Raw genomic sequence first — 26,866 nt, forward strand, 5'->3', positions numbered from 1 at the left:
GGTATTCTTCCAATGGATTACGGCCGCCTTCTGATAGTAGACGGAATATTGAGAAATCTCTAACAAGATACGACTGATCGGGATATAGCCGTTAATTAAATTTTGTAGTCAAATCTACCAGCAAGTAGTTAAGCAGTCAAAAAGCACCAGCTATAAGAATAATCTTAAGAATATCTTGACTCGATCACCGTACCTGTGGACATTCAGCTTAAATGACAATGGGTCGTAAACACATACGCTGTGTGTTTAATAAAACTTCATTCAATGGCCGTCAACACCGTGTGTTTTTAAATCCTCCAAAATTCATACAAAAAAAATATTATTTAAAGATTTGGCTTTCATAAATATTTAAACCAGCATATATGTATTTATCGAAAATATTGATAAATAAATTAAAAATATATATGTATGTATCAGTGGCGTGCGGTCCATGGATGCGGTGGATGCGGCGCATCCCCTATAACTTTAAAAAGCCAAGAGTATTTTTAATAAATATTTGAATTTCGCTTCGATGTATTCTTAGTGATGTACGTGATTATGATGTAGTTTATGAGTATATATATATATATATATTTCACATATCACGTGTTTTTTGTTACATGATGCATTATATAGGATCTTTTGATAATTTTTATTAAGGATTCGCATAGGCGGGCGGGCGGCCGGCCGGCCACAGGCGAGTGACGCTGGCGAGTAGACGCTGAGTGAAGTGCGCCCGCGTCATGGATTCGGAGTCGATACCGATCCCATTTGCGCATGCGCACTATGAGGCTGTCTTATTCGCGCGGACGCGTTGACACTTGTTTAACCTCTACGGTGGATTCGGTTTCTCTGTTTGCTTATCTATTGAGTTTCACTTGGAAGCCGCTGTTGATCGATATTTCCGCACGCTACGCCCCAAGTTATTTATCAAAAAGCTAGCCGATTCATTTCTTTAGACGAAGTTAATCATTTATACTGTAAGTTGGTTATTTTTTACTTTTGAATTAAGTTTTCATTTTAATTAGTTTCGTCTAACTTTATTTTTAGTTTACTGTTCCACTACTTACGAGTTTTCATTATTGCCTTTAATATGGATATCGAAAATAACAATGAGAGTGGACTTGTCGTCGAGATCAATAATAATTGCAATTGTTTAATTGAAAATGTGCTGAAAAGAAGATTTGCTTCTCTCCCATTTAATGAAAAGGAGATTATTGTTAAGAGCCCCAAACCCACACCAATATTAAATATTCAGTCTAAAACAAAAACATTTAAAAGGTATTTTAACACAGAAACATACGAAAAAATTTCATGGATTTGTGGATGTGCTCACTTAACGAAATTATTCTGTTGGCCATGTATTTTATTTTCTCAAGAAGTGAATGTCTGGAGTAAATTTGGATTTTCTGACCTAAACAATTTAAGTAAATCGCGCAAGAGACATGAATGTTCTCAAGCTCACATATGTTCTGCTGCTCAATTTAAAAAATTTGGAAAGGGACCTCGTATAGAAAATTTTTTAAGTGCTCAATTTAAAGCAAATATTGAAATGCACAACAAAGAAGTTACTGCAAATAGATACATTTTGTGGAAATTAATAAGCGCGATCTGTTTTTTAGCAAAACAAGAACAACCTTTACGAGGACATTTTGAACACCAGGAATCGTAAAATAGAGGGAATTATATTGAATTGCTGTATCTGTTGAGTGAATCAGACATAAAATTGAAAACTCATTTAGATAACTCTACGGTGTTTACTGGATTATCGAACCATATACAAAATGACTTGGTATCCGCAATATCAAAAGTCTTGCTAGATGAGATTAAAACTGAAATACGTGCATCAAAATTTGTTTCCATAATTGTGGACGAATCTACAGATATCAGTCGCAAAGCTCAGCTATCTACTATTTTTAGATATGTAGATGAAAACAATGAAATTCAGGAGAGATTAGTTGGATTTGTCGATGTTAGTCCCAATAGAACAGCTAATTCTCTTTTTCAGCACATACGTGAGACCTTGGAAGAATTTGGTTGTTTGGACAAATTAATTGCACAAACGTATGATGGAGCGGCTGTAATGTCCGGGGAGCATAATGGAGTGCAACGAAAAATTCGAGATATTTGTCCTAATTCTTTATTTGTCCATTGTTACGCTCAGAGATTGAATTTAGTTTTGTCGCAATCTGTTAACCATATATCCAGATGCAAACGTTTTTTCAGCCGTATGTTGTCATTTTCAACTTTTTTTTGTAAGTCTTCAAGAAGAATTTCCCTTCTCGATTGTCAAATAAAAAAACGATTTCCCACTGCTGCCCCTACACGATGGAACTACAATAGCAAAATTTTAAATATGGTATTAGAATATCAAACAGAATTAATGGAAATATTTAATCAAATAATTAATGATGAAGACGAATGGGATACTGATGCTGTCATAAATGCTGAAGTCCTTCATCGTTATTTAAAAGAGTTTGAATTCAATTTCAATTTGCATTTATTTTCTGCAATATTTAATTCGGCAGATTTTTTATTTGAAATTTTACAAAAAAAAACCTTTGACATATCGTATTGCGTAAGTGAAATTAAAAAATTTGTAAAATATTTAGATAACAAAAAAGACGATTTTGATTCATTGTGGAACAAAGTAATAACTAAAAATTTTAATAGAAAAAGAAAATATGCTGAATGTGAAGAAGATGTGAAAACAACGTATAAACTTCACTATTCTGAAATTTTAGAAACTCTTTCAGTAAATACAACCAATCGATTTCGAGATATCGAAAATTTAAAATTTCTTTTAATTTTTTTTAACGTCAAAAAATTTAAAGAATATGAAAATAATTTTCCAGATATCCTATTTAAATCACTCCACCTAACTTATGGAAAATAATTTGATTTGATGAAATTAAAAAGCGAATTAATTTACATGTACTCAACGCAAGATTTTCATTTGAAATCTATAAATGACGTAAAGGAATTAATTGTGAAAGATGATCTAATAGAAGTTTTGGAACAAGTATTTAGTTTAATACAATTAATTTGTACGATACCTTCCACGAGCGCATCGGCTGAACGATCATTTTCGACTATGAAAAGAATTAAAACGTTCACCAGAAGTAGTCAAAGTGAAGAAAGACTCTCTGGTCTTACTAAAATTGCAATCGAAAAGAAAATAATGTCAAATTTAAAAAACAATAAAAAATTCTATGATGCGGTTATCGATGAATTTTGTAAAAAGGAACGAAGAATAAAATAAAATTTAAAAAAATAAATTGGTCGGTTTTTTTTTTCAAACAAGAGACAGCATCCCTTGTTTGAAAAGTCACCGCACGCCACTGGTATGTATATCTTTCTATGGCTTAAAGCTTGGATTTTTTTCCAAGGAATTTACGGATAGTATTCCAAACTTCACAAAGGATTTCAAATCCTTAAATATTGAAATTTACTGGTTTTTTCTCGCGTAGCATACATTTTAATGAATAACAAAATGATCTAAAAGATAGATATTTAAATGTACATATATTAATTTCTACAAAATTAAATACAGCAATCACCACAGTTTGAAAAACACTGATCTTGTAATTTATATGGTCGAAGACAACTGTAAAGAGTTTGTTTTCTAATTTTCAATTTAATTAATAGAAAGGTTTAGGAATTATGTTTAATTTACAAATCCTACTTTTGTACCGTAAATTTGCGAAAAATACGCGGAATCGAACAGAACGTTTTTAGAAAATTCTTGAGGTCCATTTAAAGGTCCATTCAGGTCAAGAGTTAAGATCAAACTAATCGATAAAATCGATACATATGTATGTAGTTATTTTCGAATTGACTTACTTGAGTTGATGAAATACTTACTTATTTATTTGTCGTTTGAAGGAAAAGGTTGTTATTTTAATTATCAAAAAATATTTCACATTATCGTTGGTGAAATTATAATATATCTAATTAAACAATTTGGTCTTAAAAAAATGAATTATTTTTTGTTTGGAAAATTTTCTATAGATGTCACTTATCATGACTATGGCGTCTCGAAATTAAAATTTACACACATAAGTACTATACATACATTATCATATAATAATATGGATTATATTTATTGAGCATAGATACATAAGTTGAGTCTAGACGAGTTCTTATTTAATTAATTAATATAAGTCTTGGAAAGCGCTCTAAATGTAAATATAAATTACGAATATATGTAGTGCGTATTTTGGAAAATATTCTTAGATAAAAAAATGGGTATATATCACATAAAATTACGACATGAATTATCTTAAATAATATGTATGGTGAAATACCAAGTTCGAGGTCATTGTACCTATGTACATACATATGGCTTAGTCTCGCATAATACATAAACATGCACTTTATTCTACAGGGAGATTCAAAATCCGTTCACGGTGCGCACGTACGGCGTAAAGCCGAAAATGTATACAGGTTGGCCCACATTTTCACACTCCTTCCCACGAAGACACACTTGCAAAACGAGTGGCTGTTCTCCACATGCGAAAGGACCACGGAGCTTCCCGTCGCTTTATGAATATAAACGAGTTCAAAAATAAAATTGTTGGCGTAAGCCCCAACTTGGAGGTCCCCTCCAAGTTGGGGAGGTGCCTCCCACCCCACAACCATCATTTTGCAAGTTATCGTCGACACTCACGCGACCGAATGCAGCGAAGAAATGCACTCACGATTAATTTGTACTCGCGAAATGGCGTGTGCCGGTTTGTGTTATCGCTAGGCCGATAATAATACCGCCCGTTTCGAGGAAATTCGGTTCGGAAATTTCGAGCAACTATTAGTCAGGGGAGTGTGAGTACACGAGATTATTGAAACTTGACAAAAGTTTCCGCATCGAAAATTTTAGTTTGCAGATTATCCTAATTTAATTAGCGTAACAAACTTTCAGTAAGTTGGCCAATTTGGGCACATGTTTTGAAGGCGCGCGCGCTCGTGGACGCAACGAGGGTGGCCGTTCGAAAAGTTGCGCAACTCAAGTGCCAAAAGCGAGAGTAAAGACATTAGTTAACAATAATTCCAAATTTAACTAAGATATTTCAATGAGTACGGAAAGGATTTCGTATACTACTAAAATTGATTTATATAAATTATATTTAATGTTAGAATCAACATTTTTTTGTAGCTAATAAGCTTTCAAGTTTTTACTATCGAGTAGCTGTGTAGATATGAGCCGTTATATTTGAAAGTAGCGCAAGTCCAATTTTCAGTTCCAAAAACACTATTTATGTTTGACTTAATTCACAAATTGTTACCACTTCTTTTAATTTGATATGTCCATAATCTTGGAAACGCAGAATAAACGTATGGCAGGCCACCAGTATTTTTATAAATTGTTAAACGCAAAACATTATATTTAATGGTTTTCGAGATATTTCTCGAAATAAAGAAAGGTGGAATTATTCCACTTTCAATTATCTATTTATTTAAGCTTAAGTTTGTACCATTGTGGTATTTCTGGAGTCCCTAATGTGCCACAATTGTCGAAAAAAATACAGAGAGATGAGAAAAATAAAAATATATACATTTATAAACAGAAAAAAATACATTTATACATAATCATAAAAAACAGTAGCATTATAATAATAGAAGATATTTGATAAAAATATCAAATAATAAAATACAAAGTAGGGAATGTCTTCCAACAATATATTATATTGTAAGTAAGACCAATATACATATGTACACATACGGTCAAATTATAACGGCTCATATATTTAATGATCTGTAAATGTAATAATTTTATATTTTCCTTTTATAATGAGATGAAATAAAAACTCATTGACGTTAATCCGTTTCGTCTTCATTGATGTTTTCTTTAATTATTATCATAAGGCTGGTGACGAGTTGTGAATTAAAAAGTTTGATAAAAAAAAACCATCAAAAATACAATTTCAACCAAATAAAATAAAGGAAGCTTTGAAATGAATTAAATATAAACTGTAAATTCTATTTAACTATTAAATAAAACATGCATTAAATTTTAGTAAATAGACAATTTTTAACAAATTATATATAAACCCATTATGGAAAGCCCAAATTTTCTGAAAGCTCTCTATGACAGTGCGTATTTTTCGAAAAATGGTACATAGGTTTTGAAAATTGAACATTAGTCGTAATATTTTCTACCAATTAAATTGCAATTTGGAATACAGCCTCTTTACAATTGTTTCGACCGATCTTCAGATTGCTGAAGTAAATTTTTTAGAAAATTTATATGCATTTCCATATATTTTCACGTAATAAACGTTATATAAACATATGTATATCTTTCAGTTCATTTGAATGTAAGATTAATTTGAAAAGTACTACATACATTATGTATACTACGCGAGAAGAAAATCAGTGAATTTCGATATTATGAGGATTTGAAATCATTTCTGAAGTTTGGACTATTTTATCAAAAAATTCCTTGGAAAAAAATGCATTGAATCATAGAAATATATGTATATATTTTAAATTTATTTATTGTTATTTCGGATAAATAAATATGTATATACCGGTATGATCTACGATTGGATAATCTATGATTGGAAGTGTAAAACTAAATCTTTTAAATAATATAGTTTTTTTTATATGAAGTTTGGAGGATTTAAATACATATATACTGTATTGATGGCCTTTGAATGAAGTGTAAGTAAAAACACAGCGTATGTGTTTACGGCCCATGATGAGTTAAAGAGAATTGTTTTTATTTGATCAAATGAATATTTGATTAGAAAAATTGTTAATTCACACTAAAACTATGACTTGATGGCTAGTTATCGATTAAATGAAAATTAAGAATTGTTACAAATATTTAATTTTCAAAAACATTCACTTACGTGATGGATATACATATGTATATTTTTTTAATTAATTGGTGAATTCTTTTGGTTCATTAAATTTTATCAAAGCTCAGTTAAGATAATAACTTGTATAAGTAGTATTTATAATCGGCAGTAATAAGTTACTATACGTTTGTGTATATTGAAATGAGGGTAGAAGTTGAGTGCATTTCGATTCTCGCGGTATGAACATTTACATAAGCTCTTAATGAAAACGCACGGACAATTGCCAGACTTCTAGAGTGCAGACTCCGAAACTCCCCGTTCCTCCAGACCCCACCCCCCAAACTTAATAGTCCAGAATGGACGTGGAAATAGAGGTGGTAGTTAGGGGGGGTAGAGGTCGGACTTTATGGAAATAAATTAAGTTCCACATTACTCGTTGGAATAAATTGAGTTGCATATATGCAAAGCTTGTCACGGAGCTTGCGGATAAAACTCGAGCGTTGATTTAGCCGCGGCGCATTCGCGCAAAGACCGGCTAATTCCGCTTAACCCCTTTCCAACGGTCCACCCCATCTCGCAGCTCTCTCGCTAGATGAAAATTAATATTTCAGAGCGTTTCACGGTGAACTTTCAGTCAAAGGGTTCGGACATTTTCTTGTGTAGAACTAATTGAATACTGCGAGTATGCCATTTGCGACGTAATTCACTTTATCGAAATAGATTTCAGTGTTAAACTATAGATGTTTCAATTTGCAGATAGCGCCGTACGCATCCGTGATAGTCAATGGAATATATTGGGCTGTCGATAGTCCAAAACTTTTGACAATTCCCGATGCGAAATACCTGTTGAGGCCAGCCGATACTCCATGGTTGCCGACGAGCGTTGGAGCACCCGCTCTACCACACAGGTATTTTATATGATATTAATTTTGATTCATAATGATTTTTAAATTAAAATCTTTTAAATTGAAATCTTTTATATTGAAATTCGGATCAATACAAAGAGTTTGAAAATGTATAAAAAGAAAGGAAGGATAATAAGCTTTCGATAGCAAAACGCAAAGAGGGTATACTTGAGTAAGGGAAAGAAAATAAATTTCAGTAGAGCGACTAGCTTTTCATTTCTCAAAAAATTTAAGAAGGATTTTTATCGTGAAACGTCGAGGTCGCAGATGCGAAAAGCAAATTGCTTTTTTTTCTCGTATATAAATACAATTTTTTAATGATCATTCTACCGTAATTCATCAATGTCGCACAATGGAACAGTAGAGAAAATATATACCAATTTTCATGTATGTACACCTACATATGTATATGTATTTTGTAAGTTATATTATAAACGATTTAATATTATAAATAAACATAGTATCATATATAGCAGTAGTAAATCTATATGCATGTACTTTCAATATATAAATTTGTATGTATAGCAAATTTGATGAAAAATATTTTTTTGTTTATTTTTGGATTTTAGAAGAGGTTTTTATGAGTATTGTTGCATAGGAGTAGGTTCAGGATCCAAATTAAAGGCAAAGGTCGGTTCACAGCATTTATTCAACGATCCGGGAGGTCCAGACGATACGCTCACTCCATAATAATCTGATCTACCGTGAGTACCTCCTTATAAAGGACAAGTTGCACACCACAGCTTCCCCGATCCATTTATGTATATATTGTCTAGGCATGTAAAGATCTACCGTAGTGAGTCTATTTTTTACGCACGCCTCGCCCGAGTCTATGAGAACTCCAGCGTATCCTTTGTCTGGGCACTTACTGAGTCCCGTTAGCCTAATCCGGGGACTCTATTGTTCACCCAAGAATGCACTTAGACAGTGGATAATATACGTTACAGTATATATCATTCATTTCATTTTTTTTATCGTCATCTTCCGGCCATGATAAATCAAACCTAACACGCAGTTCACGAACTACTCGTAATCCGTTCGCCAAGCGGCGACACTACGACTCTTCATAGCATAAACTTGCGAAAGAAAATTGCCGCGAGAAAATCGAGCGTGTTTCCAGAGAGAGCCCATATCGAATTTTTCCGGCATATACAGGATGTTCCGTGTGCAAATAGAAGAAGTTTAGGCGAATCGAACACTCGTTACGGGAGACAACGCTCCGGGCGTCAATAGTACGCGAAAACGGAAACTCTCGCATAGGGGAAAAAATAAGGCTTTGTGTTCACAAAAACGACACCATTTTCCGCATATTGGGCATGAAACCTTTTGAATGCTTTCAGGAATTTATATCAGTTTATAAGCGAAATTGATATATTTTTTATTTCTTCTTCAAGCACATACATACATACATTCACGTACCGTTAACCGGGGAGGTAATATTAAAACTCAAAAAAATATACGTTCAACAAAATATAATTGAAATATCGAATCTCCTCCAAAATGACTTATAGCCAAAATCGATTTAAAGCAGCTCCGATAGATATAAAAAAAAAAAATGAAAAAAATACGCATACACTCACACCAGGCATTTATTTACGATGCGTTACGATCAGATTAGTGGTACGCTATTTTGAAAGCCGTTTTATCGTGACGGTTTTCGGTTACGAACGCCTCGTATTTCAATGGAAAAAAATAATAAAATTGAAAATATGCTATCCGTACGATGTCCATACACACATACACGAATAAATAATTTAAATTTTGGCGCGTGCGAAAATTTATTACGAGCCGTTATGACGATCTGGTTTTTATGCACGTCGGCTATCGATTATCGTTCGAAAAATTGATATCGCAATCAATTCACTGTTGTTAAATGGACTTATTTTATTGGTTTTAAAACTCACTGACATATTTCAGAGCGTACTATGCTTACTTTTGAAGGGTGCGCTTTGTATACATACTGTTGACGCGGCGTTAAAATAAAATTAAATGGAATTGTCAAACGAAAAATGTGGCGTAGACATATTTGCAGACTCACTTCTTATATTAAAACAAAAGAAAAATGTTACTATAACATTACACGTGAAAAGAAAATTAGTTTCGTTGTAGACATATTGCTAACATTTATTAATTTATTGTACATGATCATATAATATTCGTAATATACAATGTACGTACCAAATCTACTCGTATGATTATAATATGTATATAATTTATTTTATATAAATGACATGAGAAGAGAAATTTCATTTAATAATTTTATTTAATAAATATATATGTACATAAAATTAGAAATAGCTGTTTATTATATACGTATCATATATGTAAATAATAGCACTATTCTGTGCGTCTGTGAATCTGTGTGTCTGTGTATCTGTGCATCTGTGTGCGATAACGCTCGCCTATACTATAATAGTCGTTTCAATTCAACATGTACGTCAAAGTTAAAACACTGCCGACAGAACGTACCAACATAATAAAAGATCAACAAAAACTTCTATGTATGTATATATGCTGTTTCCTCTAGAGCAATAAGTTTCCGAGCATTTAGCGCCATCTATTAAATATTTATTTAATTAATTAATTTTTCAATTGGTCTTTTATATTGTTTATATGTAGTTAGGTAGTTTTTACCTTTTTTATCATATTATACAATTAAATATAAATATTAAATTAAATATATTTAAAAGGTATTTGAAAAAAATACGACCGCGTGTGGATCGAACTTAGGACCGACAAATTTCTTTTATTTTTTTAAAATTAATAGCTTAATATGCCATAACCCAGAGCATCGCAACCTGGTGACCACGGCCCTTTTTGTACCGTGCGTGCTACTTTGATCTAACGCGTGCGAGCGAGATCGCGTGTGAGGAAGAACGATGTTAGTTAAAGTTTTGTTGCCTATGTATGTAGGGACTAGCTAGCGACTGCCAATAAAGTACATATGTACATATGTACGTAGCTGACAAACTCTAGTCGTAAACAACGTGTTCCGCAATTACCAAAAGGTTGCGTGGATCTGCATAACCCATGCGATGATATTTCTTCACTAGTATCGAGCACAACACTAGTATCGAATAATTTCACAAATGAAAAATTCGGCAAGCGATTTGTTACTGTTTAAAATTCCAATATTTCCAAATGTTGAACCTAAAGCTCATTTAATTTGTAGGCTGAACTCGAAACTGAATACGATAATTTAAAAAAATATTTTATGTGTAGAGGTTCATTTTCTTCAATAAAATCATTTAAAATAAATATAATAAAATAGCTTTTGGCTTAAAATATATAACGTGGCTTGAAATTGGCATTATTTTAGACAACTAAATTTATTACAAAATTATCACTTTATAAAGTAATTTGGAATTGTCGTTTAAAAATATTTAGTGCGAGCGTAATAATAATCTAAGGGCAATTTAAATTTTCTATTCACATCCATTTGTTTTTATTGCTGAAGTTTAACGTTTATTAACACATGTTAGTTATGCCGTGAAATTAGAATACTCCCGGTTTTCTTGATTTATTCACCGTAATGGTGCGAAGTTTTAATAACTTCCGTGGTAGAATCTAATAAATACATTTTTATTCAAATTAAAAACGAAATGACACCTGAACTGAAAGGATACTGCGGCACTGACACTTTTTTACGCTTTCGTTTCATTTTATTCCACTACGGAGACACCAGAGATAATCCTCTCAAAGACAACGAATATCGACCTATTACGGAAAATTCCACTCAGCATTGAATCGAAAATTTCACCATATTAGGGTTGAATCATCAAAAATATCACGATATATACTACTACTGTACTTTTCATTCAAATATTCAAAATTAAAATACATGTCTATAATAAGAGTGACCAAAATGTCAAACGCAATCAATTTTTCAATTTGAACCGTTTAATACAACGTATTTAATTAATCAAAATTGGCAAAAAGTTTCCTACCCACTATATCACCAATATCTGAATTTGATTTATGAACAATATGTAAAAATTTATGTACAAGTCTAAATCCATAGATGTCTCTATGGATTAATTCATTGATTAATTAATAGTTATTTTCGTGTTCTGCATCATCTCGAAATTCAGCGATTTATATCATAAAAAATTGCAATGTGTGTAATTGGCTAGGAAGGTGCATTTGGATTTACCTGTTAGGCTTTCGTGGTATATATCTATATGTAAATAAATAAACAAATTAAGATTTTTAAAACATTGAAACAAAAAATAAAAAAAATATTGAATATTTCTATTGTACATATTTGTTTTTGTATTATAATATTATGGACCAAATATTATGTAATACTAAAAAACATTTGTAATAAGTAAAAATGTTAAATAGACCATGAATGATGTAGAATAAAAACAATCACTTTCTTTACATTTTTTTTTTGCGGATATGAAAATATTTTTGGCAACCCTGATACGAAGATAGGGGTGGCAAGAAGGCCACGGAACAAGCAATCGCATCGGCAATAAATCAGCGATATGCCTAACGAGCCGTGAACTAGACTTTTTTTATTTATTTTCCGGTCGCCCCACGCCAATGGGCACACGTCAATATTTTTATGATTAATATCTCATCTCCAAATCGGTCCAAAATCAAAGCTCAACCGTCCCTTCTCTTCGTATACACACCCCTTACCCCCGCTGAAGAATATTTTATTAACACCGATCAATCACCGGGTTCGTTCAGAAAACGGAGTGTATCATTAGCATCCCTCATCATTAGATCGTTTCACATTGGTAATGTTTTTTCCCTACCGCGGCGCATATCATTAATAACGTGTCTATGGTGTTTTGTATGGTGGTAAGGGAGGAGAAGGGTGTTTATTATTAGCATATTTTAGCAATGGAAGAGCAGAAAATAAAAATTCCATTAACGTTTGTTTGTTTCGCAACTGCGAACGTCATATTCTGATAAAAGAGCGAACCCGCGAAACTCTCGTATTTCAAAATGAATATGCATTTTTGTATGGAATGGTGTTACAAAGGAGTGGCCGCTTCTCTACTGTATGTATATACATACATACCTTTTAAAAAGCATATTTAAAAGGATATACTAAATTCGTCGGTTTGTATCTTACATTCACCGGTCCTAAATAAAACCAATTTAATTTAATTAAAATCCTAAAAATTTAATCTTAAAGTTTTGTGACTGATCCACTTTAATACCGAGTGATAATTGAAGTATCGATACTATAATATAATAAATTAAATGTAAAATATAAAGTGTTTATTCCGAGCTAGTACATATGTACAATGCAATATTGTTATTGACAAGTTTTGTATGACACGAGTTGTAATACTGTTTTCAATGGTTTGTATACATACATATGTATATATGCAGTTTATGACAATGTACGAAGCGTTGAAGATTTGTTGGGTGAATATTCATCAGATTTTAACGACTTCATTGCAGGCTGGTTATTACCGCGGAAGGTAAATCCATTTCGAACGATGGTGAATGGCCAGGTTTTGCGGTTACCGTAATCATGCGAAATTAACGACGAGCATTCAAAGTTATTATCGACCCATTACGTACCATCGCGGTTTCGGCTCCTTGGCTCATGTTTTCAGAGACGATAGTCGTCTCTGAAAATTGACGGTGAACCGCATCTACTCCAAACGGGGCATTTCGAGAAAATTGTACCTTTCCAAATTATAGTATTTCGCTATAAGCGATTAAATATATGCGAATCGAGCTATATTATATGAGGCGGCAGAAAAATGGGCGTACGTACATACATACATATACTACATATGTATGTTTTATAAATAAAAATTCATTTCAATATAATTATGTTAAATAAAAAGACATCTTTAACAAGGATTGCCTCCAAATAGTGTGGATTTGTTTATTTTATTGGATACTAGTGTTTTTACCCGGCTTCGCTCGGTATTTATTTATTTATTTTATATTAAGATAAACCGCTTAAACATACATACATATATACAAAATACCAGGAAGGCTTAACAGGTAAACCCCAAATGCGACTTCCTGGTCCACAATTATTACATAGATACATGTAAATCTAAACAATATCTGAACTCTATGGTCAGATATTACAAACATCGTATTAATACGATAAATAACGATGAATAACTTTCATGTAACAATACGAAATTTATATTTGATAAACAACCACAGAGACATATATGGTGAGCAATATGGCGAAACCTAAGATATAACAATAACTAAAGGTTCGCAACAGAAAATTGGGAAGGAAACGCCAATTTTTACAGGAATCGTTTCAATGAAAATCAGAAAAATTGGCAAATTCTGATAAGAAACGATTGACCTCGACAAACCAAGGTCTGGCCAACAGCGAGACATCAAGTACGAAATAATTCAACATTCACCACTAGACCACGCTGCTGGTTAAACATGGCTAATCTAATAGTAATTAATTTGTTTTTTTATTAAATTTATGAATCGAAAACAAAAATTAACTAACAATCAGAAATGAATTACACACACAACGAATGGTTTTATAATATGTATATTATAAGGAAACCGTAACTGAAAAAATCATCCTGATCTGGAACTGAAAACGGAATCCGAAACCGGAAATGAAAAAGGAATCCGTAACCGGAACTGAAATTGGAATTGGGAATCGGAACTAAATTCGGAGTTGTAAATCAGAATTTAAATTGGAATCGAACTGGAAATTGAAATCGAAATTGAAAACGGAATCGAAATCATAAAAAAATAGATTTTTTCGATAACGTCTTGGATTCTACCAACCAAACCTTACATACATATGTATATTAAACCTTACATCTTTCGAAATTATATATTATATGATTAAATAATAAGTTCACAAAAAACATTTATATTAATGATCGTTTAAAAAATAAATTTAGTTCAGACGTACACTTTTTCGTTTAAATTCATTGATAAGCTGTTCTAAAAGATTAACTGTATTTGTTAATGCCACAAACTATTGTTTCGCAACTTTTTTCATTTCAATTCCTCAAAAATGTCCATGTCCCCCCCCCCTTATCATAATTATATAAAATAAATTAAGGTCACAAGCTATTAATAGAGCCATCAAATGCCATCAATACAACCTCACTGTCTTATTGTATTGATAATTTTCTTGTTTTCATATTTTCAATAAGTTGTGTTTCTAAATCCTTAGCCATCTGATCTATTTTAATACGAACAGTATTATTGCTCAGTGACACTTCTTTGACATCTTTGTGATTTATTTTCGGAACTTTTTTGATAAAAATTGATATAATTAGTTTAAATAAATCCTCTCTATATGTAGTATGATTTTTCCAGATTTAGTTATAAGAAGAGCTCCATGAGCTGATTTAAATTTAAATTTTAAAATTTCTCAACTTCAGTTTCAAAAATTTATTTCGACTGACACAAACATATGTAACAAATGAAAGAGTGTATTTATATGGAAAAAATATCTAAGGAACAAATTTATTTACTCGTAATAATATAAAAAATATTTCATTTTTAGGATGCTGGCGATTTGCGACATTTCGGCAGATCCTGGAGGCTCTATTGAATTTATGAATGAGTGCACAACTATAGACACACCATTCTGTCTCTACGACGCCAATAGAAACAAGGATACAAAGAGGTAATTCAAAATTCTGTATTAAACGATAAGAAAAGTAATTCGGACGGATATGTATATTTTTTGATAAGTTTATTTTAAATATTCACATGTATAATGTGTATGTATTTACATGCGTATACAAGGGAGAGAGGAATGTTGGATTTAAATTTGGCTTTTAAAGCGGAACAAAGGAAGATAGATGACTCGGAAAAGCTTTAGTGTGTAATACAGGTGCTGATACTACCCAACAATAGCTAGTGAGATAAATATAAAAGTGTGCACATTGGTCACAAGTTGTTTGCGTGATGGGAGTGGGGAATGGTCTGTATTAACCATTTTCGATTCACAGCCATTATGGTTGTTAAGATAATAATGCGACGGTTCAAAGCGCGATAGCGAGAGCTTAAAACTTTTGCGATTTATCGGCTAAAACCAAACATTTTCCAAAACGAAGCTTTTAGTCGGGGCGATTTTAAAACGAATGCTTGCAAAAGAAAATCTTTTACTCTTAACTTTACAACACCATTATTTTGCTTAATGCGTGTCATATATTTTCCGCTCTATCTCAGATAAGAATATTTAACTTTGTATATGTATATGTACATATGTATATATTTATCTATTATAATACATACGGATAGTTAATATAATTTACATATGTTATAATTTAATATTTATTTTAAAACAGGGGTTTTTATGCTTAGTAAAATTTTTAATAATTTTCTTATAGAAATGATTAAATGTAAATACGAGTAGACATAAGCTCTGTTTGATACAATGAAGACGTTGGAATATTAAAAAGGCTTCATTTCAATCTGTCACAACTTTTGAAATAGTTTTTAAGGATTGAATTCATACAATATGATTTTATAAAATGTTTCAAAATTCAGTAATCAATCCTTACAACAAAGTGTTGACTGAAATTCGTTTGATGTATTTTATTTACATGAAGTAATGAATATATAAATAATAAAAGCTTAGGAGAACAATGTACATACAATATTTTTCATTGTCGATTGTTTATTTTTTTTGTGCGTTTTAAGACTATTGTGCTTTATGTTATGATGTGAGTGGTCTTGCCAACTTTTCCGTTTGGCGCAATGCGAATTGTAATATAATATTGTTTATTTGTGAACATCAAGCTATTCTATGTGGCAAAAAAATAATGTATTTCATTTTGTAAGAAATAATAAGTATTAATGAATTAGTTGCGCAAAGCAGAATTCCGTCAGGGCCAAGTGGTGTGTTTATGTAAAGCGTTTCCAAGTTATGAATTGCTTTCCGCCAACGAAGGAGAGATAGAAAGAGGCAGTCTGGACAGAATTTCCCATTGCTTGTGAAAAATCCTCAAATATTTGCCGAAGACGAGCGAGAGGCTGTACAACGGTCTCTAGGAATCGGGAGCAAAAAAGTTGGCGGGAAAGCAAAACGCAAAGTTCGCTTTTCAAAAACGAAGATGCGGCAGACGCGTCAACAGCCTTCACGAGAGGACAATAAATCACTTAAAGTTAGCGGTATTTCCCGAGGGAGCTAGGAAAAAAGGAGAGGACTCGTTCTTGTCCCGCAAGAGCGCGACAAAGGATTTTTGCTCGAATTTCACGCCTTTCCAATATCGCCTTTGATTTTCGATATTCGTAGTTGAGCTATACAGATATTTATTATCTTGTGAATATATGTAGAATCGCAGTTTAAGTAAAAGTTTTTGATATACTTTTATTTTATTTTATTCATAACATCAATTAATCATGAACACTCGCCTAACAGATTGCTCCAAAGCGACTAAGAATTAATTATATATATTTAATACATAATCATTACATAAATCGAAACCATACATGAGATCTATGGTCAGACAACGCAAACATCGTATACAATACGATCAATAACATTTTCATGAAACAATACGAAATTATAGACAATAAACATCCACAGAGAAATCTATGGAAAGAAACCTGGCGAAACCTGAGATAAAACACAATAACGAGAGAAATGGGGAGGGAAAGCCAATTTTGCAGGAATCGTTTCAATGAAAATCAGAAAAATTGGCAAACTCTAAAAATAAACGACTGACCTGGTTACAAACCAAGGTCTGGCCAGCAGCAACCAGTGTGACTCGAACTCACAACCACATTGACCATAGCAAGACATGCTAACCACTAGTCCATGCTGCTGGTTGCATGCATATTGATTCAAAATATTAGATTTATTTAATTAAGTGTAAGTTTATAATATAAAAACATGGGTAATATTATATTATTACTATTTACTATTATTGCTAATATATGTATTGATAGATATCACGAAACTTATCAAATTGTGTACATATGAGCCGTTATATTTTACAATAGTCCAATTTTAAGTGACAGAAGTACAATTTTCAGCTCAATTCACAAATTGTTACCACTTCTTTTTTTGTCCAGAATTTCGAAAAAGCAGAATAAATGTATTGCAGGCCACCAGTACTTTTAAATATTTTTAAACGTAAAACATTGTATTTAATGTTTTGCGATATATTTCTCTAAATGAAAAAAAGTGGATAGTATAGATAATAAAGTGGTTAATAATGTTAAATCAGAAGATATGCATATGAACGAAAAAATTGAAATGGCAATGGGTGGATGACGAAACTAGAAAAATGGACGAAAGGTGGACAAAATAAGTGCTAGAATTGTACCCGATAGAGTGTAAAAGGGTGAAAGGAAGGCCACAAACAAGATGGATAGGTGAAATTAGATAAATGTGTGAGGTGAGGTTATTGAAAAGAGACGAATAGAAGCGTGTTGGATAGGCCTTCATCCAACAGTAGATAATGAATGGCTGTAAGTGATGATATGAGCCGTTATATTTGTAAGTGGCGTAAATCCACTTTCCTCCATTTCGAGAAACATATAATGTGTATATGTGCAGAATAGAATCGCTGTACATACAATACATAAATATTTTATAATATACCTGAGGCAAAAACGAACAATATTTGTTTTCGAACCTCAGTATACACCTACCTAATCTGGGTGAAAATAACATGTTATGAATGTAATATTTTATATACGTCATACCAATTAGGTTGTTTTTAATTTAACATGGTTTGTTTGATATAATAGAATACAGAATAAAATTGCTAAATGAACTTAACCACATGACTTTTAAATGATCATAAAACAATATCGCAAGTACATAGATAATAAAATATTTTGAATGTAAAATCAGAAGATACAGAAGAAACAGAAATGGCAAAGGGTGGATGACGAAATTAGAAAAATGAAGCAAAAATTGACAAAAGAAGTGCTAGAATGGTACACGATAGTGTAAAAGTGTGAACGGAAGGCCACAAACAAGATGGATAGGTGAAATAAGATAAATGTGTGAGGTGAGGTTATTGAAAAGAGACGAATAGAAGCGTGTTGGATAGGCCTTCATCCAACAGTAGATAATGAATGGCTGTAAGTGATGATATGAGCCGTTATATTTGTAATTGGCGTAAATCCACTTTCCTCCATTTCGAGAAATATCTCGCAAAACATTGAATATGATGTTTTGCGTTTTAAAATATTTAAAATAAGGGTGGTGTGTAATAGGATTATTTTAATTTTCCAAGATTTTGGACATATCGAATCAAAAGTTTTTTTGCCACTTTCAAATTTAGCGGCTCATATGATAAAATTTGAAATGCAACAGAATTAAGATTTTTTAATTTGAACGAAAATGTTATGAATGGTGGGATATTTGTAAGCGGCGTAAGTCCACTTTCCTCCATTTCGAGAAATATCTCGCAAAACATTGAATATAATATTTTGCGTTTTAAAATATTTAAAAATACTGATGGCTTTTGATAGGCATATTCTACTTTTCCAAGATTTTGGGAATATTGAATCAAAAGTAGTGAAATAATGTTTTGAATATAATGTTTCTCGAAATGAAGAAAAGTGAACTTTTCTTCAAATATAACGGCTCATATATTGAATTGCGTACAAATAATTTTAACTGGATTCTGCATATAAAATCATATAACAAAAGTATGTATAATTCTGTGAATATTATGAACCAGATACAGAGCATGATGAGATCTTCCTACTTGTTGAACAAGGTTGTTCCAGAAACTCCTTTTCCGATATATGGATATAAGATGCGAGTTATAGTTCAAGAGGATGTGTCGAACACATTTAATTTCTTCATAATATTATATCAAATATATATGTACACATGTACAGGTATATTCTTTTATTATATATGTACATAAATATATACCTATTTATGTATGTATGTTCAATCATATATAAATAAGAGACATTTTGAAATTTGAGTAATGAACGTTTACAAATGTTTTATTCATGTAACGAAAACAATGAATACCCGAAAGAGAGCACAAAAAAGTTTTATTAAGAGATTAAATAGAACGTTTGTGTTTATACAAAAGAGGAGGAAAAAATTGAGCCGCAGTCAAATCTTGATTGATGCGCTCGAGCGGCCACCGCGCCGCCGAGAAGATAAAAAGAATATCATTCAGATAATTTAATATTCCACGGAAAGCACCGGGAGGACCTTATGAATTGTAAAATGTCTCGAAGACGAAGAATAAAAAAAAGCACGAACAAAAATAAAAAAAAACCGCACGAGATTATACAAGATATAAAGAAGATAATAAATCTCGACTGTAATATTTTCAATATGCTGCCGTTAATGTGATTTGTGGCTGTAAGAAAGTAAGATTGAAGTATCGGTTACCCAATCAATGTCACGGGCTCGTTCATAAATCATGATTTGTTTCCTCATTTTTTTTTATATTCCCAGTGATGCGCGGAAATCTGGAAAAAACGCGAAAATTGAAAAGAGCCGCACGGAAAAATAACCGAGTTTTTCGCGTAGCATCATCACACAAAAGGGGCCATAATTGGAAATATCTTCAGTAGATTTAGTACACTTTGATGACTCGTTTGGAGTAAGTAATGTTGAAGATATTTGCCCCTGGATACAACCGGGGTGAATTATTATGGTCAAGCTTTGCGAGCTGATGCACGGTAGACTAGGGAGTCGTAGGTCACATACAAACATAACATGTTGATTTTGAACAATATATGTACATATAGGTATATAAATATGTATGTATCATACATATTGTCACTGCAAAGGTTGCATATACATAAATACATATATGTTTTTATTTGTTTTATTAAAATTTTGTACTATAGTGTCATTATATGTTTTCTCTAGAGCTACATTATTATTTAATATATTCAAATCACATTTTCAAATCATAATGTTATCAATGGGAAAGCGGAGGAGTCAATTTGGGAAACGCCATTTCGACAATCAAATCTAATAAATTGGTTAACTCTGAGAGGAAACGATCGATTTGGATGTCACAATATCTAAATCTACAGAATTCCTTCATATTCATCATTTGCATTTATGTACATATATGTACATACTATCCGGTCCAATATATATGTACATACATATGTCTATCAATTCCTACAAAAGTATTGAATTATAGTAAAATTTATTATTTTAGAATAGATGAAATCATTTATCTACATATATATATATATATATATATATATATATATATATATATATATATATATATATATATATATATATATATATATATATATATATATATAATACTTGGGGGAGGCGAAACCAGATCCGCGCCACTGAAAGCGTTCGCGACTTAAAAATTCATAAATAGATTCGTTGAAAAGCATTCGATTTGGTTAATTAATTTTGAAATAGGAGTAAAAAACGAAATGTTTCAGCTAAAATATTATCAGCAGATTTTTTCGGTTGGTTGCAAAGCATTGAACAGGGGAAATTCGGGCAAATAGTAAATTAATTAACCACAGCGTTATTTCTCTAATTAAGCACTTCACGATTTATTTTTGCGGTTTTGATTTATGGTATTTATATTTTGATCAACAAACGAAACAGCGTAGCCGAACACTGAAATAATTTTAATGTGCACTGAAAGAAAAATATTAACAGGCGGAAAATAAATCAAATTGAGAACCATAACCGAAACAAGCATTTTTTTACATAAAATAATATACGTGTATGGAACTGCTAATAAATATGAATTTTATATACATACATATTTAGCAATATACATAAAAGTTAAAATAAAAATAGCAAATCTACATACATATACTTCATTACATAAATATTTAATTGCAACCAAATTTTCATTGAGTTTTTTGAGCACATAAATATGATTATTATTAAACATATGTATACGGTTATTTTGGTTATTATTAAACACAACCAGTTAATGTCATTAAAATATAAATTTCTAATTTTTAACCAAACCTAACCTAACCTACATATTTTAAATAAACTAAACCAACTTAAATTACCCCATTCCTTTTCTAATTCAATTATATTAATCGGTTATATTTAATAATTATAACTAGTTTATCACATTAACTGCAACATACGTATGAATGGATAATATATATGTAGCTACAAATTTTAACATGTAATAGAGCGGAAATTATTTAAATAGCTAATTTTGAACTTGTTTTTCTCAATATATTTCAATATGTAAATTATTTTCAAACTTTAAATCTAAGTTACATAAAAATATCGAAATTAAAACCGGATCAAATGACAGAATCGAGTAATTAGTTTTTTGTAAGTGATTACCTTTACATACATTTGTGTTTTTATTTTATTATTTTATTTATTTTACATAGATATAAATATACCAGAAAGTTGAACCCCAATGCGACTTCCTAGGCAATTAGAATTACAATCATTGTAGCATTTTTATTATATAAATCGCTGCATTTCTAGAGGCTAAAGAACACAAAATTAACAATTAATAAATGAATCCATAGAGACATCTATGGAATTAGACTTATACAATGTAAATTTTTACATATTGTAAATAAATCAAATTCAGATATTTGTGACAAAGCGGGTAGGATGGTTTGCCAATTTTGATGGAGGAACTGTTTCAACAATTAAATCAGATAAATTGGCCAACTGTGATAAGAAACGATCGACTTGGAGTCACAAATATACAAGTCCAAACTGCAGTACTACAGAAATACTTCCGAATAAATTCTTTTCAATCGAGGTCAACCCATGGCTTGAACCCGGGAACCATAATAAATCTAGCGCACATTATAAATAGGGTGACCATATTTCCCAGGACTCAAATTGGGACGCTCTGTAAATTAATTGCCCCCCTCCTTTTATAAAAAAAGTGTTATCGTAAATGAATTGAATATATTTTTTCAACATATAAAATTCATATAATTTAATCACAAGATAAAAATTATATTAATATAATATTTGATGCTCGTATGATGGAGGAACCGTTTCAACAATGAAATCAGATAAATTGGCCAACTCTGATAAGAAACGATCGACTTGGAGGCACAAATATCCAAGTCTGACCAGCAGTATTAAAGATTAGCACGGAATCGAACCCGGTAATCTCTCGGTGCTAAACATAAATGCAACCACAGAGTCACACTGGTGGCTGTACACATGTATGTGTATTCTATGGAATGCAAGGATTCGTGTGCACGAGGCCGATCGAATTGAACTTAATTGAATTTCTTTTGAAAACTTCGAGCTTCCCATGCAAATGTCGAGTGGTCAAAATGAGTAGACGTGAGCTAGTTGGCCGGATATGGGTTAAAAGTTGCGGGGGTGCGCCGACCGCCAAAGTCTCGCGTAACGGCGATATATCAAATTGTGGGGGTACGTAGTAGAGAAGGTAGAAAAAAAATAAAAATAAATTTGAAATTTTATCCGAGTCGAAGTTTGGCCTCGGCGAGCCACCTTATCGGCGCGAGGAGACATGCCGAGTTGCAAACTTAGAGCAATTTGTCTGAGGGGCGGCGAAAGGGGAGGATGGGGACGGGTGGCACCCCGGAGAGGCCTCGGCGTCATCAATTATTATGACGCCGTATAATAGAAAGGTGAAAAGTTTTCCTTCGACTGTTCGACGGACAGAACGATCCAAGTTCCGCGACTCGTACAAAACTCACCCATAAATATTAAAACTAACTCGAATGGGCGTTACCTAATATTATGTCTCTTAAAAAAACGTACCTGGGAACGTGACTAAATTTTAAAATTGAATAATTTAAATAAAACGTTGTGAAAATGTAGTGGTGCCATACTACGCTGAAGTCGCACCATTTATTTATTACCACAGTTGAATGAATGTATGTATGTATGTACATATATACGTACATACATTGTACATATGTATGATTGGAAACACAGTAAAGAGAAAATTGACGATGAATACACTTCAGATTTGATCTTTCACGAAATAAATAATGTATATAAAAACGGACGCGATGTATGTTTGTTTGTGGGTATGTGCGGTGCATGGTTCATCGACAAGTATACTAGGAGTGGGTCTACGTGACTTGACAGAATGTTAAATGACAGAAAACGCAAATATCGGAAGGCAAAGATCGAAAATCCAAAGATCTTAAGTCGAAAGATCAAAAAAAAAATGGTGCATGGTAAACGGTGCATATTTGCGTTTTCTGTCATTTAACATTCTGTCAAGTCACGGAGACCGACTAGGAGTATACATATGTTGTGCCTAGATATATTTAATAAAATAAATAACAACTAATCAAGTGGACCACTGAACGTGTGACCAATAAGAGCAATGACGATACATTTGAACCAATGGGTGCATTTTAAACATCCACTATTGTTATACCGATTTAATTTATCTATTATTTGTATCATGTATCAATTTGTTTTCGAAAGCATCCATTTCAACGGGCACAACACTAGTATTTTATAGTGAGCATTATGTGGTGGTAAAATGTGCTATATAAAATGATTTTTGTCACTTGATTGCATATTAGCGCAGACAGCATGAAAACTAGCTAATAATAGTCTAGGGCTGTGGAATCGAAGCGTTTCAAGTGGAGTTGGATTTGCAGTCGTAAAAAAAATCAACCGACTCCGACTCAATTTACATATTTTCTGTAATTAATGTCAACTATTTTTTTGAAGAAAATCCACTAATAAATAATTCTCTTTTTTCGGACTGATTTATTTGTGTATTAAATTCTCACATGTACACTTTGAATGTACTTATTTTTTATTTATATCTATGTACATACATACATATATCATTACCGAAAATTCAATAAATTTTGTTACATGACAATTTGTAGTGTTTTTTAATTACATAATTTTTTTATATTTTGAATATCACTATTATTTTCATTATAATATTTGTATACGTTGGAAAGAAAAGTTGATATTACTAATATCGTTAAAGTTGGAATCGGAGTTGAAGTCGAAACATAAAATAAAGTCGCTAAATTTTGATCCGACAGCCCTGAAAAATACCGACTTTGTGTAATGATTTTCATCACCTATGTAATTTAGCACTGCATAAGCGTGATATTACACGAACGAAAATGATTGTGTAAAGATTCCTAAATCAAAAAGAAAATGCGAAATATAATCGTATACTGAAAAGTGTATCTGCTGCTTAATCTGAAATAGATTATGGTATTATTTGAACGAAAAAAGGAATTATTGTAGTGTGATAACGCAACAACGTGTATAATATAATGTGCTGTGAATTCCTTTTTACAAACCAGGGCAACTTTGTACTCAACGTGAAATATGCTCTTTCCGTAATCGTAACAATTTTATAATCGTGGGTATCGTTGGCCCGAACAACCTGAGCTGGCGATACAACCTGTTTGGTCAGGGTTAATCCAGTGGGGTGATCAGCACGAAAGGTTAATTCCACCACTTGTTTCATGCTAATTCCCTATCAGCACGTGAATAGTTTCGTTGTGAAATTTATAGACTCATTGGATGAACGCAATCAGATAACACAAAATAGAGAGCTCTTGTTGTTAGAAAAGAGGATTAAAAAAACAAAACAACACCGGTTAACCCTTACGAGAATCATCCTTGGAGATACTGGAACATGATATATGCCTGTACATTCCAAGGAGTGATAGGGGAAGTCTTGTTATATGAATGTAGGTCAGGAAATTGAACGTTATATGTACATACATTCAGTGAATTTATATTGCAATAGACTATTATATACGAGTATTGTGTATGACTGTTTGATACGAGTTTCACAACCTTTCTGAACAACTCGAAAATATAATTGTCAATGTATTTATGAGTATTAAGCAAATATTAAACTGTATTTTTTAAATGCAAAATTTGTGCACTTTATTCATACAGTGAAGTATTTACATATAATAAAATATTATTTTATGATTTTTTCAGTTTCAAAGGTCCTGGAGTGTTGGTGTGCTCAATAGACAACATGCCGACTCAATTACCACGAGAGTCCACCGACTTCTTCGGAGATTTGTTGTATTCTTATGTAATCGACATTATGCAATCGGACGCAACGAAACCACTGGAAGATCACAACTTTTGCCCGGCAGTACAGAAGGTGAGCTTAAATATATAAATATAATACACGTATATTAAAAAGTAGCGTGGTGGCCGCAGATTTGTATACAATATGCGATCGACCATAACATTTTACGGCACCCTGAAACCAACTTCAATATACAATATATATGACCGTTTTTAGTATCGAAAATTTGGAAAAATATATTATTATGATAATCGGCACATTATATAGCGCACTCATCATTTCGCCAAACGTTTATGAATATGATACATAAAAATTTGATGCGGATTTATAAGAGATGTTGAAGTATCGTACGGCTCTTTTATGATACGGTACGATATTTATAAAGTATAATTATAAATATATATAGCACAGATGCATGTGAAAGGAAATCTTCCGGTTGACTGACTGTTGCATCTCGCTATATTGTTGAATATTGCGATTCTCGGTAGAGCTACTAACATGTATGCCTCTATCGTTCGCGCACCTGATAGTCCTATATATGTACGATGTTATTATTATCACTCGTGCATACCTGGAAGTGCAGGTGAATAAATCCGATATCCATCATACAACCGGATGTGATGGTCTATATAATGAGTAGGGATGTTTAGTTTTAGTAATCGACCCTTCGTAGCAAAAGTGGCGGTTAACGAGGTGAAGCGGATTTCGTTTTAATTGAATTGAAAAAGGTACCCGACTTTCTCGGATAATAATCGTAAACATGTAATCCGATTTTAGGGCAAACTACAATTCTAGAAAATTCGATTGGATTATATGGTGGAATATTTAGAAGGGTGAAAGCCTTGTCTACGAATTGTACATCGCCTTATCGCCTCGTAATGCCGGGTTTACATCTTCCGAGTGAACGATATACCCGCACGGATAATTTTCGAATTATTTAAATTTTTTATTGTACATACATATGTATACAAAAATAAGCAATCAAAGTTTCAAATTACACAGTGCGCTAGGTTGTTTTTTTAACGTTGTAGTATATTGTATTGTAAACACGTATGTATGTATGTATTAATTTTAATAATGACTGAAACCTTACAGTAATTTTTGTATTAGATACTGTTGAAGAATAATTTATTAAAAAAATGATTTTTAATTTCATCTCGCAATTCATAAAATTTTCGTGCAAATTACAAATCTTATTTCTGTTGTATTTCAAATTTTATCATATGAGCCGCTAAATTTGAAAGTGGCAAAA

General features: G+C 32.1%; 1 protein-coding gene across 1 annotated transcript in view; it reads left to right on the forward strand.

Annotated features, from left to right (window-relative positions):
* Window positions 1–26,866, forward strand: part of LKRSDH (lysine ketoglutarate reductase/saccharopine dehydrogenase) — a 109,778-nt gene that overhangs the window by 25,861 nt on the left and 57,051 nt on the right. Inside the window, exons 9-11 of the mRNA XM_077442338.1 lie at window positions 7,536–7,687; window positions 15,168–15,290; window positions 25,515–25,686. Coding sequence (XP_077298464.1) covers window positions 7,536–7,687; window positions 15,168–15,290; window positions 25,515–25,686 — 447 coding nt within the window. The remainder of the gene's footprint in view (window positions 1–7,535; window positions 7,688–15,167; window positions 15,291–25,514; window positions 25,687–26,866) is intronic.

Source organism: Arctopsyche grandis, chromosome 12 (assembly GCF_051622035.1).
Source record: "Arctopsyche grandis isolate Sample6627 chromosome 12, ASM5162203v2, whole genome shotgun sequence".
In the NCBI taxonomy this organism is placed as follows: domain Eukaryota; kingdom Metazoa; phylum Arthropoda; class Insecta; order Trichoptera; family Hydropsychidae; genus Arctopsyche; species Arctopsyche grandis.